Source organism: Heteronotia binoei, chromosome 5, assembly GCF_032191835.1.
Source record: "Heteronotia binoei isolate CCM8104 ecotype False Entrance Well chromosome 5, APGP_CSIRO_Hbin_v1, whole genome shotgun sequence".
In the NCBI taxonomy this organism is placed as follows: Eukaryota; Metazoa; Chordata; class Lepidosauria; order Squamata; family Gekkonidae; genus Heteronotia; species Heteronotia binoei.
This window is the reverse complement of record NC_083227.1, coordinates 74,697,821-74,712,885: the sequence shown is the minus strand read 5'-3', so window position 1 is coordinate 74,712,885 and position 15,065 is coordinate 74,697,821. Positions and strand designations below refer to the sequence as shown.

At 44.3% G+C, this 15,065-nt stretch overlaps 1 protein-coding gene across 2 annotated transcripts in view; it reads right to left on the bottom strand.

Annotated features, from left to right (window-relative positions):
• Window positions 1-15,065, bottom strand: part of IFT122 (intraflagellar transport 122) — a 79,325-nt gene that overhangs the window by 13,238 nt on the left and 51,022 nt on the right. For both annotated transcript variants that reach the window (XM_060239639.1, XM_060239638.1), the window contains 5 exons: window positions 10,570-10,731; window positions 6,352-6,518; window positions 4,463-4,634; window positions 3,138-3,240; window positions 951-1,091 (listed from right to left, as the gene is read on the bottom strand). In XM_060239639.1, coding sequence (XP_060095622.1) covers window positions 951-1,091; window positions 3,138-3,240; window positions 4,463-4,634; window positions 6,352-6,518; window positions 10,570-10,731 — 745 coding nt within the window. The remainder of the gene's footprint in view (window positions 1-950; window positions 1,092-3,137; window positions 3,241-4,462; window positions 4,635-6,351; window positions 6,519-10,569; window positions 10,732-15,065) is intronic.

Genomic DNA, 15,065 nt, shown 5'->3' with positions numbered 1-15,065 from the left:
CAGACTAAATCACTGAGAGTGTTTCTAAGTAAAGAAGAATGATACTTCAACCACCATAATCACAAATGAAGACAAAATAAAGGTTACATTGTGAGTGGTCATAGGAGTGTGTGTGTGTCAACAAATGGGGGGGGGGACAGAGAGAGAAGAGACAGGGCCACAACACTTCTTAAAATTCCAAAGAAAGAATCCCAACAGAACAAAACATCCATGATGGATTGAGGACTGTCAGAAAACTGGTTTATAATGAAATAATTGGACATATGAAACTACCTTATACAGAGCTCACTTAATCCAAGACTGTCTGCTCCAGTTGGCAGTAGCTCTTAAGGGTCTCGGGAAGAGAAAGGTCTTTCCTGACTCTAGTATCCAAGATTCTTCAACTGGAGATACCAAGGACTGAACCTATGACCTTCTGCACACCAAACTGGTGTTCTACTATTGAGTCAAGGCTGCTGGGCATGGCCTAGGTCAGGGGTGGCCAACGGTAGCTCTCCAGATGTTTTTTGCCTACAACTCCCATCATCCCCAGTCATTGGCCATGCTGGCTGGGGCTGATGAGAGTTGTAGGCAAAAAACATCTGGAGAGCTACCATTGGCCATCCCTGGCCTAGGTCTTCATTAAATCAAAACACATACAAACATGTAGCCTGGGAAGACCTCCCTCCTTATTTTGAAACACACAAGAGATACAGAAGATGTCTAGTCTACTTGGAAGACATAATATGGCCTCAAGTTAAGAATGAAAGAAATGCTTGTCAACTATTCTTAACCAAACATTAAAAAGATAACACTTAACAATATAAATACTGGGTGTACAGTTTAACAAAGAACAGAACCTTGTACAACATGATTTACAAAGAGGTTTCCGTTAAGCCACCAGAGTCTGTTAGATGTTCTGCCTTCAGGCGTGAACAGATCACCTTGTAAACTTGCTTGGTTTTCCTTACCTTGAGCTATATCTAAACACTGCATGGACAGCATCCAGTAATAATATGCTGCATCATTGAATCGGCTCTCTACCACAGCATTGTGAGTTAATTGTTCCAACACTTTTACAGCTTCGGTCTGCCTGCCAGCCTTATGGAATGCTTGAAAGGGCGCCAAAACAAAGAAGATTTTACAGAGTGATTAAACCAATTAACTTGATTAGAATTAAAAACAGGTCCTGCATCCAAACAAAGCAACAGATGAAAGGGATTACATCCTGACATCATTCAACATGGTTGGCAGGGGCATTAATGTAATAGAAGACACATCAGGAAAGGTAATTTGTGGCTTTTGTAGTACTTCAAGCTACTTAAATGCATATCTAAAGGACCATCTTGTCCCATTTGGCCTTGTGTACGAAATGTGGCTCTCAAGCTGCCACCTGCTAGTTGTTCACCCACTTAGTGTGGCCCACAAGGCACTAACCACATCCTTTGCTTTTTCCCACCATGGAATGGGTAGGCGGAACAGTGAGCCCTAGAGGTGTTTAGGAGGTGCTGCAGGACTCTTTTATTTGCAAAGGCTTTCAATGCACATTTTAACTTTGAGTTTGTAAGTTGCCTTGAGCCACAGAGAAAGGATAGACATAAATATTTTTAAAAAATACATTCTAATGTCCCAATCCACAAAATACTGCTGCTTTATTCATTTCAAGGGTGCTTCCTCAGGGCTTCTGACTGGGCATGTTGAAATGTATGGAGGTTATCCAGCAGCACTAGATGGATTGCAGTATTCTAGTAGTGGGAGGGAGAAACAACATGACTGGATATGTCTGGGGTGGCCAACGGTAGCTCTCCAGATGTTTTTAGCCTACAACTCCCATCAGCCCCAGCCATTGGCCATGCTGGCTGGGACTGAAAGGAGTTGTAGGCAAAAAACATCTGGAGAGCTACCGTTGGCCACCCCTGGGATATGTGTTTCCTTAACTTGAGCTGTATCTAAACCCTGCATGGACAGCATCCAGTAATAACATGATACATCACTGAAGAGGAGTGCTGTGGAACAACCAAGGCTGAACAAAGGACTCAAGGGCTGATTTGGAGTAAACTTGCTGGACTCTGAACAAAATCCAAGTTAAAAATGGCAAGATACTGAAGGGGAACTGGCGATTGTGAACTGCAAATATGCATTCACTTGGCCATGTTTTCCTGCTATAAATGCAGGAGGAGGCTATTTCCGGTCATTGTAGAGAGACTTAAACCCACATGTAATTCCAAAACAACATCCTTTGCCATTTAAACTCAGGTACTTGTAGCCTGTTCAAAATGCAAACAACACATTGGTTCTAAATATAAAAAATCACTAGCTGCATTTTAAAATCCAGTCCTACTTTTTACTTGGTAAATGTAAACTATACAAAGATGAAGTACAGAGCATTCAGTAAGCTTGATTCACAGGCTAAGCTTTTCATTCACAGGACTGTTTCCACTAACAAGTAATTTTCTAGGAATACATCTGAAGAGTTTGCTGCTCTACAAACTGCCCACACAGGGATTTTGGAACTTTTTTTTCTGCCACCAAGACACAACTGACATATGGCAACACCACAGGGTTTCTCAGGGCAAAACTTGTTCAGAGGTGGTTTGCCGTTGCCTGTCTCTGCGTAGGGACCCTAAACTTCCTTGGTGATCTCCCATCAAAATACCAACCAGAGCCAACTCGCTTAGCTTCCCAGATTGGGCTAGCCCGGGCTATCCAGGTCAGGGCTGAAGAGACTACTTCTGACAGAGCAGAAAGGTCCATGTTTCACTAATATATTTAAAATTCCGACCGCTAATGACAACAATGCTCTTTGACTGCAAAAAACAACAACCTGCTTTCAACTGGGTACCTATTATCCCACAACCACCATGCCATCCCAATAATATCAGTACAATCCTAAAGATAGTTACATTCTCTGGGCCCACTGAACTTAATGGACTTAGAAGAGCTTAACTCTGCTTAGCATTGCATTGTGTGTCAGTAGGCCCTGTTTAGGTGCTTCTAGTGCTTTCTATGCAAAATTACATCCTTCCCAAATAAAAATGTTCAGTGCTCTATTTTTTTTGTTTCTAGTAAGTAACCAGTATATTTTGAGTGTTTTCATCATATTAGAAAAAACCAAAACCAAAACAAAACACCAACCCCACCTCCCTGTGCAGTCCTACCTTTTTGGGCCTCTTCAAACCTATCATTCTCTGCCAGCCACTGAGCATATGGAACATAAACATCATCCTTAAATTCAAGATGCTTTTCACACAATGCGAAAGCCTGAAGTAAAAAACAAATTCATTCTTAACATACCACTAAATGAAACAAAGCAGTAGACAAGTGCACCTTTAAGACCAACTAAGTTTTATTCAGAATGTAAGTTTCATATGCGCTTAAGCAGACTTCATCAGACAAAATGGGAATGGCAAGCAGCAATTCTTAATATAAGTGGGCAGTGAGCTGGTATGTGGAATCATGGGAATCTTTTTAGTAGATTAAAAGAATCACAAATAGGGATCTGTGTTTGTTAGTGTTAGGACAAAGCAGGGCTGAAACAACACTGGAGGGTGATAAAAAGCAGACTGCTGTTGTAGGTGTGAAGTGCCAAAAATCTAGGTAACATTCTGGCTTTGTTAGTTTAAACAGAGGGCATGGTTTCTCAAGAGGTTATAACATCCATTATAGTTTGCAATTAGAAAAAAAGGAAGATATTAAAATACAGTGGAGGATGGGTTAGTATATGCAATAAGACAAACACCCAATATCCCCCATTTGAGTATGTCAATGCAAAAAACAAAAACAAAAAACCCAAATATTCTGATACACTGTTCTAAAAGAGAAATACATATAAGTTAGCCATTAGAAAAACAGGGTGCTTTTCATATTCATGGATAAATCTGATGGAAGATATCCAGAATAATGAAATTAAGACCCCCAACTCAAGTATCGCTAAGAACAGGCACCTTTGTCAGAGTACAATTGTGATACTCCCAGATAACCTACAGGTAAAATTGAACACAATGAGACTTATTTCTAAGTCAACATGCATAGGATGATTTTGTAATGTTTTAGGATGTTTTCTTTAAGGCTACCGTCTTATTTCTGCCATCTGCTTTAAAAACTTAGCACATTTATAACAATGATGACCAAGCTGGCCAACTCAACCAGCCATCACTGGTTCTCAAATATTATCATCATCATCATAGACCTCAACTATTATTTTGCCCAAGACTATCCCCACCCCCCACCCCAACTTTTGACACCAAGTCAACTAAATAATTCTTCATGTGATAGGTTTCCCACTCAGCTGGGCATTCAGTTCTCAGGACCCTAAAAGAGAAAAGTTGAGCTTAAAACATACCTCAATGAATTTTTTTTTAAAAAAACACACATGTAGCTTAGTTTTAATTTCTTTTTTTTATTTCACAACCAAGACCAAAGGCTAAATGAGTATTGACAGGCAGGAATGATGAATTGTCTTCCTTGCAGAAGTACCACTTACCTCATCCCACTGCTGTGTCTCCACATGGAGCTGTATCAAGGCCTTCAGGTCACCAATCTTCATGTAGGTTTCCGCAGCATAGCCATGGTTGAGTAACTTTTTGAAATAGTAGGCGCATTTTGTCAATGGCTCACGCTCTGCTTTATCTAACTTCCGGGCAATATCGATTAACCTAAACACAAAACCCAAGAAGAAATCCAAGCTCACTGACTGATTACAGCTCCTCTGGATTCTTGCTGTATATTTAAAACAAAAATGATACAGCCATCAGGCAGACATCTATGTGCATACTTGAGAGCACATCTATTTATATTTGTGCTGCAGAAGTCCCCTGCCAAGCCAAAAACTTGCCTGTTTATGAGAAAGTTGCTGGGATATAACAAGAAAACAAAAGTTTCCAGCTGCAGTGTTCCAACATGTATGGTAGAATTTTGCTAGGTAGATTTCACAGTCAACGTGAAAAAACAGTATGGTTTAGTACTGAACTACAATAATGGAGAATAGGCTCAAGTTCCTACTCTATCAGTCTCTCTCTTAGATCCACAGCATTGTGGGGAGGGTAAAATGTGGGGGGGGAGCCTCTACACTATGTTTACAGCACTAAGATCATTGGTGGAAGAGTGGGATAAAAACTGAATAATTAACATAGCTCCAGAGGCCTTTTCATGTATTCTTTGGAATTTTATTAACACTCAGACCTTTCCATGAAAAAGCAGGTTTTGCCTTCAAATGACTATGTTCTTGAGACCCTGATGCCAAATATACCAGGGGTGGCCAATGGTAGCTCTCCAGATGTTTTTTATCTATAACTCCCATCAGCCCCAGCCATCAGCCATGCTGTCTGGGGCTGATGGGAGTTGTATGCAAAAAACATCTGGAGAGCTATCATTGGCTACCCCTGAAATATATGATTCTTACCACCACTCCACTACCTGAGAAACTATCAGGATAAAATACTTCATATTTACTGTATATTGTGCTACAAGGGTGTTTGTGAAAAGGAGTTGGGGGAACAGAAAAGCATGAGAAAACCTGTGCTCTCAGAATTCCTGCCCATCTCTTTCTGTTGTACCTCCCCAAAAGCTGCTCCTGTCAAAAGACCTTAGGGATTGTTGTGGGAATGGGTATAGCAGACTGCAGGGGGTTTTTCGTAGAAAAAGCCCAGCAAGAACTTATTTGCATATTAGGCCATACCCTCTGACACCAAATCAGCTGGAACTGTGTTCCTGTGCTTTCTTGCTCAAAAAATCTCTGGCAGACTACAGCTGTTAAGGAGGAAATCCATTGAAATTACAGACCTATTCAATGGTCAAGCAGAAGAACTTTCTGCTTGTACAAGCAACTGCTTGGATCTGTCCCAGCCTTCTAGACATTTAATTTACACCAGGAGAAAGGGGCCATACTTTACAATTGTCTTATATTGTGGACTAATGTAACATCAAGGACAACTGTACCCAGATTCAAATCTGGGGTCTTGAATATTTAAAAGGGCATGCAGTACTACCAGAAAAACACTAGCTATAATATGCCACAGACTATTCAGCACAAGACTATTTTGCTTGGCATACATTTATGTTACACCTAGGGGACTGAGGTGATCCCCTGAGGATCTGGCAGTGCCACTAGGACTCAGCTTGTTCCCAGTGTGTTTGATGAACTACAACCTTTGTTTTTCCCCCTGCCTTTTTCTTTGTTTGCCCATCAACATTTTTACAAGTAGACATTGTGGAATTTTTGGCACTCAGGCCTACCACGTGATAGAGTCTAAACGTTTCACGTTTCATTCTCAGTATTCTTCTCTATCTCTTCACACAGCAACCCACAGCCACCAATGTTTACTGAAAGCAAACAACAGTTCCTCTGAAGGTATCATAGTAGGCAAGACTTACACATCAACCCAGCCATGATCACCGCTGATTTCTATGGCCTTCAGGTGCTCCCCTGCAGTGATGTACATCTCCACAGCTGCTTTGGGTTCATTGATGTTTTTGGCCCAGTCTGCTTGTTTGGTGATTAGCATCCTTGTATCTTTGGGGTCTCCAGAGCCAAGGAAATCCTGAGGAAGCGCAAAATGACACTTTCTGCCTTATATTTTCTATAATAATCACTGTATCAGATGCCACTATATCAGATGCCATTTTCCTACTAAGTCACTTTATTCTCATAACTAAACAGCAATTTATATCATATTATGAACAAGAAACAAAAGCAAAAATTTAGACAGAATTATGAATGGTATAACAAAACGCACAAAAGTAAAGGTTCTCATAGAGTGAAATTTACAGCATTCATTTAAGGAAAAGCCAAATCTCAACTTTTGCTATTGAATACTGGACTCATGCAATTTCATTTCACTGCCAGCTTCCAGTGTCTCACCAAAAACAATTTCTGCAAATAAAGTTTAAGACACGTGACAGTTTTCTCTGTAGAGCTCAGCCCAGTCTCACAATTTTAATTCCCCACAGTGCAAGTTTTTAATTTTGAAATCTGATCCAAAGACACACTGAACAAGGAATGACTTTTTTCCCTTCTTCAGTTGAGCTTAAACAAAAGGAGGGAGTAGAATCAAATATTCAACCAATGAAGCACAGCATTTTATTGACATTTTCCCACCAGAAGTCAGAGTGATTCTGCAGAAAAAGGGTTGACTCCTCTGCCTTGTTCTGCTTATGGTGACACTTGCATTTGTATGAGATTTCTGCCAATCCCTCTTTCCCATTTTAGCCCCCTCCCCCCCACACACACACTGCTGTTCCTGAGGATCCATCAACTTCCAGGAAAAGGATTTAAGGGAATACAGAGACTGCACTGGAAAGAGGGATGTGCCATTCTGCAAGCATAGTGCGTAGAATCAAACATAGAGTGCTGGACTCTGAGGGGAAAGATCTTTCCTCAACCATGGTTCCACTGAGCGACCAGAACCTTTCCTCTCAGCTTCTTATCTTACCGTTCTTTTGACTCAAAGATCTTGAACAGATCAAGCTTCCTCCCAGTTTGTTACCATCTTTGAAACAGTAACCAGAAGGGTCTAAAATCACATGGTTGTCATAAAGATTGAAATGATAAAGCAAACAAGGTGCTTTTGACTTTAATTCAGATGCAAGCCATTAGATCTAAACTTTTGGTATCATTAACCCACTGGCAGCGTAGGTACCAGGTGATCCACTGCACTAGTTCATACTCATTGGCATGGAAAGTTGCATGTCAATCTAACTGTATTACCACAGACATCTCATACACAGAAATATCCACTGTTATGTATAAGCACTGGAGAACAATATTTGCAGCACGTTAGATTCAATTCTGTTTTATAAGATCCTGCTGTTTTGTGAAGCTAAAAGAGAAGTGCATTTTGTCTTGTCTGACTGTTAAGAAGCTGAATCAAAAAATGAGTGAGCCAGTGTTTGTTTTGTGTAACTACGTTTTGTAGCTTAGATTATTGAAACAAATTAGAAGCAGAAAGTTCAGTTTCCTGAGCTGCAATCAATTTACTTGAGAGCTGACAGTAATATGTGATCCAGTATATTGATAAAAAGTCTAAGGCTACATGTTCACATGGTTTCCAGAACTGTGCCTGCAGCACAGACTTCTTTACTGCAAACTGTCCAGGGTCATTTGAAATCATCAGGACTCACTAGATGAGCCCTGGAAATGTCTAGTAGCCTAAGGCTAACAGACAAAAGAAAATCTCTTAGAAAAGAAAAGGCTCTTGGAAAGAATAACTGGCAAACTTAAGCTTAACAAACCAATGCAATTTCCTCAATTGAATTTCAGCTACATGTTACATGCAAATATATGTAATGGCTGGGTTGTAAATAAACAAACAGAAGGAAGAGACATTTCAGAAAAGGGAGATTTGGAACAGGAAAACAGCAAGGAGGGGAAAGGCTAAGTAACATCTCCTACCATCACTTCTCTGCTCAAAACCAGCCCTTTCCAAAGTTGCGTGTTTGTTTTCATGTTATCGCTTTTTGGCCCCTGTACTGAGTTCTGCTCAGCAACAGCCTAGAAAAAAATTCATTTCACTCTACCCTAGTTAAGTGAGCCTCATTGTTGCCAAAATACATATTAGTGAGATGAAATTTCTGAGTCCATGAATTAGATTTATGTTTCAGAAGACTTTCAGCGTAGCACTCTTCTAAGACCTTGCAGTGAAACAAGGAGTGTTAAGTCACACTTGCATAAGAAACACAAAAGGTAATTTAATCACAGGCTATACAGTCTGCATTTTAGATGAGGCTCCCTCACCTCCACCCTGAGGAAAAAAAATCAGAAATGCACACACATGTCACAGCAAAGCTTTTGTCCAGTAATAGACAGAATATGTCTGCAATGAGTAATGAATAAGACTCTGCAGGGTACTGCTTGTCATGGATATTGATAAGAACAATACTGCAGGAGACTTTAAGAGCACCCTTGTCCACATATAAACCTGTTGTGCTCTTCAAATACAGAACAATTTATTTCTCCATGAGAATTCAGTTTTCAGATCCACATAAAAAACAACTTCAAGGCTTGCTTGTACGATCAAAGGAACCAAAGGAAAGGTTGCTAACTCAATGTGGTTATAAAGAAAACAGCCAAGGTGCTTTGGGAATCCCAAGGTATCTCAGCCACGTGCCTATGCCTCAGTACAGCAGTTCTCATGTGGACTCACAGAAGTTGGATCCAGACTAAATTTTCTGCAAGCAAACCCCCAATATGACTCTCATGGTGTTCCTGAGGGTCTGCTGTCCCCCAGAAGCAACTTTTTGGGGAGATCAATGGAAGGTAGCAGGAAGGTTGCATTCCACTGACAGAAGGGTTCTGTGTGAATGAAAAACAGTTGGGCTCCAACCCACAGAAAGCTGGAATGCCACAACTCACAAAAGCATGGAGCAGTGCAACAGGAGGCCTCTCCCCCCACACAATGAATTTCGGAACACTGAAGGGCTGGTACTTCTGCTGATAACTCTGGGTGACCTCTGGAATGCGGAAATGGCCTGAGTGGTTGACTGACCGCTCTCAGTTGCCCTCTCTCAAGTGCTTAAGCCCAGGTAGCCCCTTAGTTTACTGAAGGGCTGTGGGTGATGAAAAGACAAGGGAGATTGCTCAAGTGACAATGGAGAAGGACATGAGATGAATATGATAAGATATGGTCAAAAACTTATTTTATAGTAATATGTGACGGTGATGGCAGGAAAGAAACATAAATTTTCTGCCACTATTGGATCTGCACAGTGTGGTCAGAGGACCTAGAGACCTGGTCTCTGGGAGGAGGACAGCTCAATGGCAAGCTGTGGTGTTTGGTTCAACACTTTCAGCTTGGATGCTACATTAGCAGGGTCAGAAGGTGCTAGAGTGCCAGCCTGTCAAGCTGTTTTGGATATTTTTCCAGATTATTCATTCTGAGGATGTGAACTGGGTCCTTGGAAGTTTTGAGGCTTACCACCTCCACCTACTTGTATGACTCTTGCCATTTCTGGTTATTTAAATCTGCTGGGAGAGGGGCTGGCGGAATGCATCTGAGACGGAGTTAATGCTTCCTTAAAACAGATGGTGTGGTTGCCCCAGACTTGAAACAGCCTTTGGTGCATCCACTTCTAAAGAAGCCTACCCTGGACCCCAGATATCTCAGTAACTATTGTCTGGCCTCAAAGGTTCCACTCTTGAGCAAGGTGGCAGAATGGGTGGTGGTTCAACAGCTTCAAGCTTTCCTGAAGCACATTGTTTAGATCTCATTCTGCCTTGGGGCTTGCTAGGAATTCTGTTCCACAAGTTCCTATAAATGTTACCTCCATGTTGTTTTGGTGTCTTTGACTCCTCACTTTCCTCTTGCCAGTGTTTATATATAACATTACCAGTATCCATGGACACAGCTGGAAAACAATGTTTCTGTGTAGTGCTGACTCTACAAAAAGACAGCTAATGTAAAGCACCATTACTTATGTGGATCCTCTACCAAGCATGGACAATCAATATCTGCACATCACATTCTTGTTGGGTGGTGCTAAAGCAATGATTCCCCACTTGATAAGGCATAAGACAAAAAGGCATGAGACAAAAAGAACCTTGGACATATGGGCCAATTTAAATCAACATCCCCCATAAAGAAAATACCTGTATACCTTTGCATAGTCAAACATTCGCAAGTCGGAGTACATATCAAGAGCTAGGTTCTCATGGCCACTTCTTCTGTACAGTTTGGCTGCTTCGTGGAACTTTCCCTGGTATGCATAAACATCTGCTAGAAACAGGTCATTGTTGTTCTCCCCACGCTTCTTCCTCTCCTTAAAAAAATAATAAAGAAGACAGGAAATATTTTCACAAAACATAATCAGGCAGGAAACAAGTTTGGCTGTAGCCACCAAAAATATTAAGCTGTGATTCACAAAGCTTTGAAAAGTGGATTACTTGCATTTAAACCTGCTTAGTCTTATTGACATCAATGGCATTGTTTGTTAGCATACCATGCAAAAATACCTCCCCCTCCCTAGCATTCTGATAGAAAGCAGAAAACGCCCCACCATAAAATCAGGAAACAGAAGAGTCAAAAGGCAGGAAACAGGTCGAAACTCAACTCTGCCATTTCCTAAGGAAGTTCTTTTATTTTTATGATTCATTTATTAATGATGACTAATATTTCCAAAGGTGCAGTCCAATCTATAAGATTTCCTATGTAAGATTTAATCAAACACTTTTTGTATGCTGGACAACAAAATAAACCAATATAGAGAAGGCCTTAAAATTTAAAGATCAACATGAGATAGGGTGCAATGGTTAAAAGTAAAGACAGCATGTGAAATGTCTGTTACATATGATACAGACCCTAGCCAACATTAGCCCTTGGTACAACCCTGTAACAAGAAATGCAAAATATAACCACCATTAGCCTCATTGCTACTAAGTTCACTGCCAAAAGACACTTGATGCCTGGTTGATCTCCAACATGTAGAAGCAGATGTCTGTGGAACACCTCTCTCAAGCTGTATTGTCTTGAGACACATGTTTTCAAAGTACAACAGCCAAGGACAAGTGTCTCACTTGCTATTTTGGATCCACTGCAGCTAGTAACTTGTCACCAAATGAGGAACTAAATACTTGTACTGTTAAATGAACTACTGTGTACTATGCATGGCACCGTTAAGGATTCCTGAAAAATTCCAAAGACACCTTTTAAGATGCGGAACTACAAGATCCCATTACCCTCTTCCATGCCAGTGAGAAATGAACCACTTCTGGCTGTCAAGAAACCAACCCCAAGATCTTCTCCCTAATGATTTATGTGGTCTTTTTGGCATTTCTGGGCAAGGTAAAATCATCAGTGCAAATGCTTTACTCCAGCAACAAATGACCAAACATCCTGGCTCTTCTCAAACAGAAATGGCCATGTTGGTTTGAATGTATGTACAGGAAATATGATACTGGAGGACCATGCAGTGAGATAGAGAATTTGGAGAAACTCCAGAGCTCTTATGTAAGTGCATTTTTAAAATATGATTAAAGAAACTTTGACACCGAACAAGAAAATCTGGCAAACAATAGGAGCATCTGTTGTCATAGACTTTGGGCTGGCACACAAAGCTATTATGCAAAATGCCTCACAGCACAACAAAAGAGGGGGTAAGAAGCAGAGCATCAGCTGATAAAGCAGACAGAAGCAACGGCTCTTGCCTGCCCAGGCCTGGCATCTTCAGCCACCAGGGCAAATGTAATACAAATTAACCAAATGATCCAAAGGCATCTTGAAAGTATTAAGATGGCAGAGAGTTGCTATAAACTGTCCACTGTACAGGTTGGATCCTCAGGAGCCAACATGCCAGCAAAATGACACTTCTGTTGGCAATGGAAGAGCCTATGATTTCCACCAGTTCTTTCCCACTGCAGACCTCCACTTTGCATTCCACTTTGTTCCTGAGGATGTTCAAGACCAGAATTTCAGAGCACTCACAATGGGCAGGAAGAAGGAGGTGAAGAACTCCACTGGTGGTATTTAGGATGCAACATGTCACGAGCTGGGGCCAGGCCAGGCGAAGTCCAGGGGCAGTCCAAGGTCTGTAACCGGTGAGCAAGAGTGTCCAAGGTGCCAAAGCCAAATCGTTGTCCAGGTATCGTAGGTCAGAGGTTCAGAAGCCGTAGTCAGGGGGTCCAGAAGTCAAGCCAAGGTCAGGAGGTCCAAAGTCAAAAGCCGAAGTGGATGCTAGGACGTCAGGTAGATGACTAGTTGCTTCCACAAAGCCTCCTCCCAAAGCCTACAGCTATATAGCCCTCTGCTGGCTGTTGCCCATTTGGGCTAATTGCTGGCTCAGAGAGGCAGCCAGGATCCTGTTGCAACTCAAGCATCCTTGCTCTTAGAAGGGCCAGAATCCTCTCAAAACTCAGGGCTCAGGGAGCGTCTTGCTTGTGAGCGTGCCGCCCTCCTCCGATCCCTGAGGTCCTGACGGAGGCGGTCACGCACACGCGCCACCCGAGAGGGCGAGGCAGGGGGGCTGGGATCTTCTCCAGCAGGAGGCAGGGGCACTGGTGCAGGTGGCAGGGGCACAGTTTCTGCTGCAGGCTCAACTTCCTCTACAGGGTCCCCAGCACCCATGACACTATCCCCCCCCCCAGGGCCCCCCTCCGTCGAGGGGCCTGGGAGGTCGGGGTGGTCGTTGTGGAACCGTTGCACCAAGTCTGGGGCATGAAGATTGTCCACGGGCTCCCAAGACCGGTCTTCTGGGCCGTATCCCTCCCAGTCCACAAGGTACTGGAGGCCTCCACGATGGTACCGGGAGTCCAGGATCTGGCGCACCTCGTATTCTTCTTCATCATCCACCAACACTGGTGGTGGTGGCGGTGGAGAAGGAGGCCGAGCTGGGTCAGGGCGTGCAGCTGGAACAAGGAGGGAGCGATGGAACACGGGGTGAATGCGGAGGTGGGGTGGCAACTGGAGCCTGAAGGCGACGGGGTTTATTTGTTCTAAGACAGGGTAGGGTCCAATGAACCGCGCATCCAGCTTGTGAGACCGACCAGGCCGGCGCAGGTAGCGAGTTGAGAGCCACACCTGATCCCCCGGCTGGATTGGGGGGCCTTCCTGCCTCTTCCGGTCCGCAGCTAGTTTATAGGCTTCCTTGGCCCGCTGTAGCTGCTCTCGGAGCAAGTCTTGGCTGGCGCGGAGTTCTTGCAGGTAGGCCTCAACGGCGGGGACATTCGTGGGTGGCAGGATCGCCGGGAAGAACCGAGGGTGGTACCCGTAGGTTGCAGCAAACGGGGTCATTTGGGTGGAGGAATGGACCGCGTTGTTGTATGCAAATTCCGCTAGAGGCAACAGAGTGGTCCAGTCGTCCTGCTGGTAGCAGGTGTAACAGCGGAGATATTGCTCTAGCGTGGCATTGGTGCGCTCTGTCTGACCATCTGTCTGTGGGTGGTAAGCTGAGGACAGGTGCACTCGAGTCCCCAGGCTGGAATGGAGGGCTTGCCAGAACCGAGAGGAGAACTGGGGGCCCCGGTCTGAGATCAGGTGGGCTGGGAGTCCGTGCAGACGAAAGATGTGTTGCAGGTAGAGCTGGGCTGTCTCCTGAGCTGTGGGAAGTTTCGGGCACGGAATGAAGTGGGCCATCTTGGTAAATAGGTCGACGACCACCAAGATGCCCGTCTGACCCTTGGATCGTGGAAGTTCCGTGATGAAGTCCATCGAGATGGTATCCCAGGGTCCTGAGGGTGTGGGCAAGGGCTGTAACAACCCCGAGGGTTTGGCTGGGACGTCTTCGGCCCGTCGGCAGACGTCACAGGAGCTGACATAACGGGCAACATCGGAGCGAACTCGTGGCCACCAGAATTCCCGTGTCAGCAAGTGGGTGGTCTTATGTTGTCCAAAGTGCCCAGCGGGTAACGCGTCGTGGGTCATGCGTAGTACTTCTGCCCGCAAGGGCCCGGGCGGCACATAGAGGCGTTCGTGGTGTAGCAAGAGGCCGCCTCGAGTCGTGAACTCGCCTGTTGAGCCATCTTGGAGTGCCTGGAGGTGTTGCTGGACCCAGGGATCATTGGCCTGGCTAGCACGAATGTCCTCCACGAGTGCTGGTGAAGTGGAGGTGGCTGCAAACACTGAGGGTGGCAGGATGGGAGCAGCAGGCACGGTCTCAGTCGAAGCAGGAGCGTATTCCGGTTTCCGCGAGAGCGCATCGGCTTTCCGGTTCTGGGTATGGGGGATGTAGGTGATCTTGAAGTCAAAGCGGGAGAAGAATAGGGACCACCGGATCTGGCGCTGGTTGAGACGGCGGGTGGTCTGGAGATGCTCCAAGTTCCGGTGGTCGGTGAGCACTTGGACAGGGTGGCGAGCCCCTTCAAGGTAATGTCTCCAAACCTCAAAAGCCACCTTGATCGCGAGCAACTCCCTCTCCCAGATGGTGTAGTTGCTCTCTGCCGCAGTGAGCTGGCGTGAGTAATAGGCGCAGGGCTGGAGTGGCTGGGACGGCTCCTCGCGCTGGGACAGCACTGTTCCCAGGGCCACGTTGGAGGCATCAGCTTCCACCGTAAAGGGAAGCTGGGGGTCGGGGTATCTCAGGAGTGGCCCGGTGGCGAAGCGGGTCTTCAGGGTGGAGAAAGCGTTATCGGCCTCTGGGGACCAGTGGAAAGGTTCTTTGGG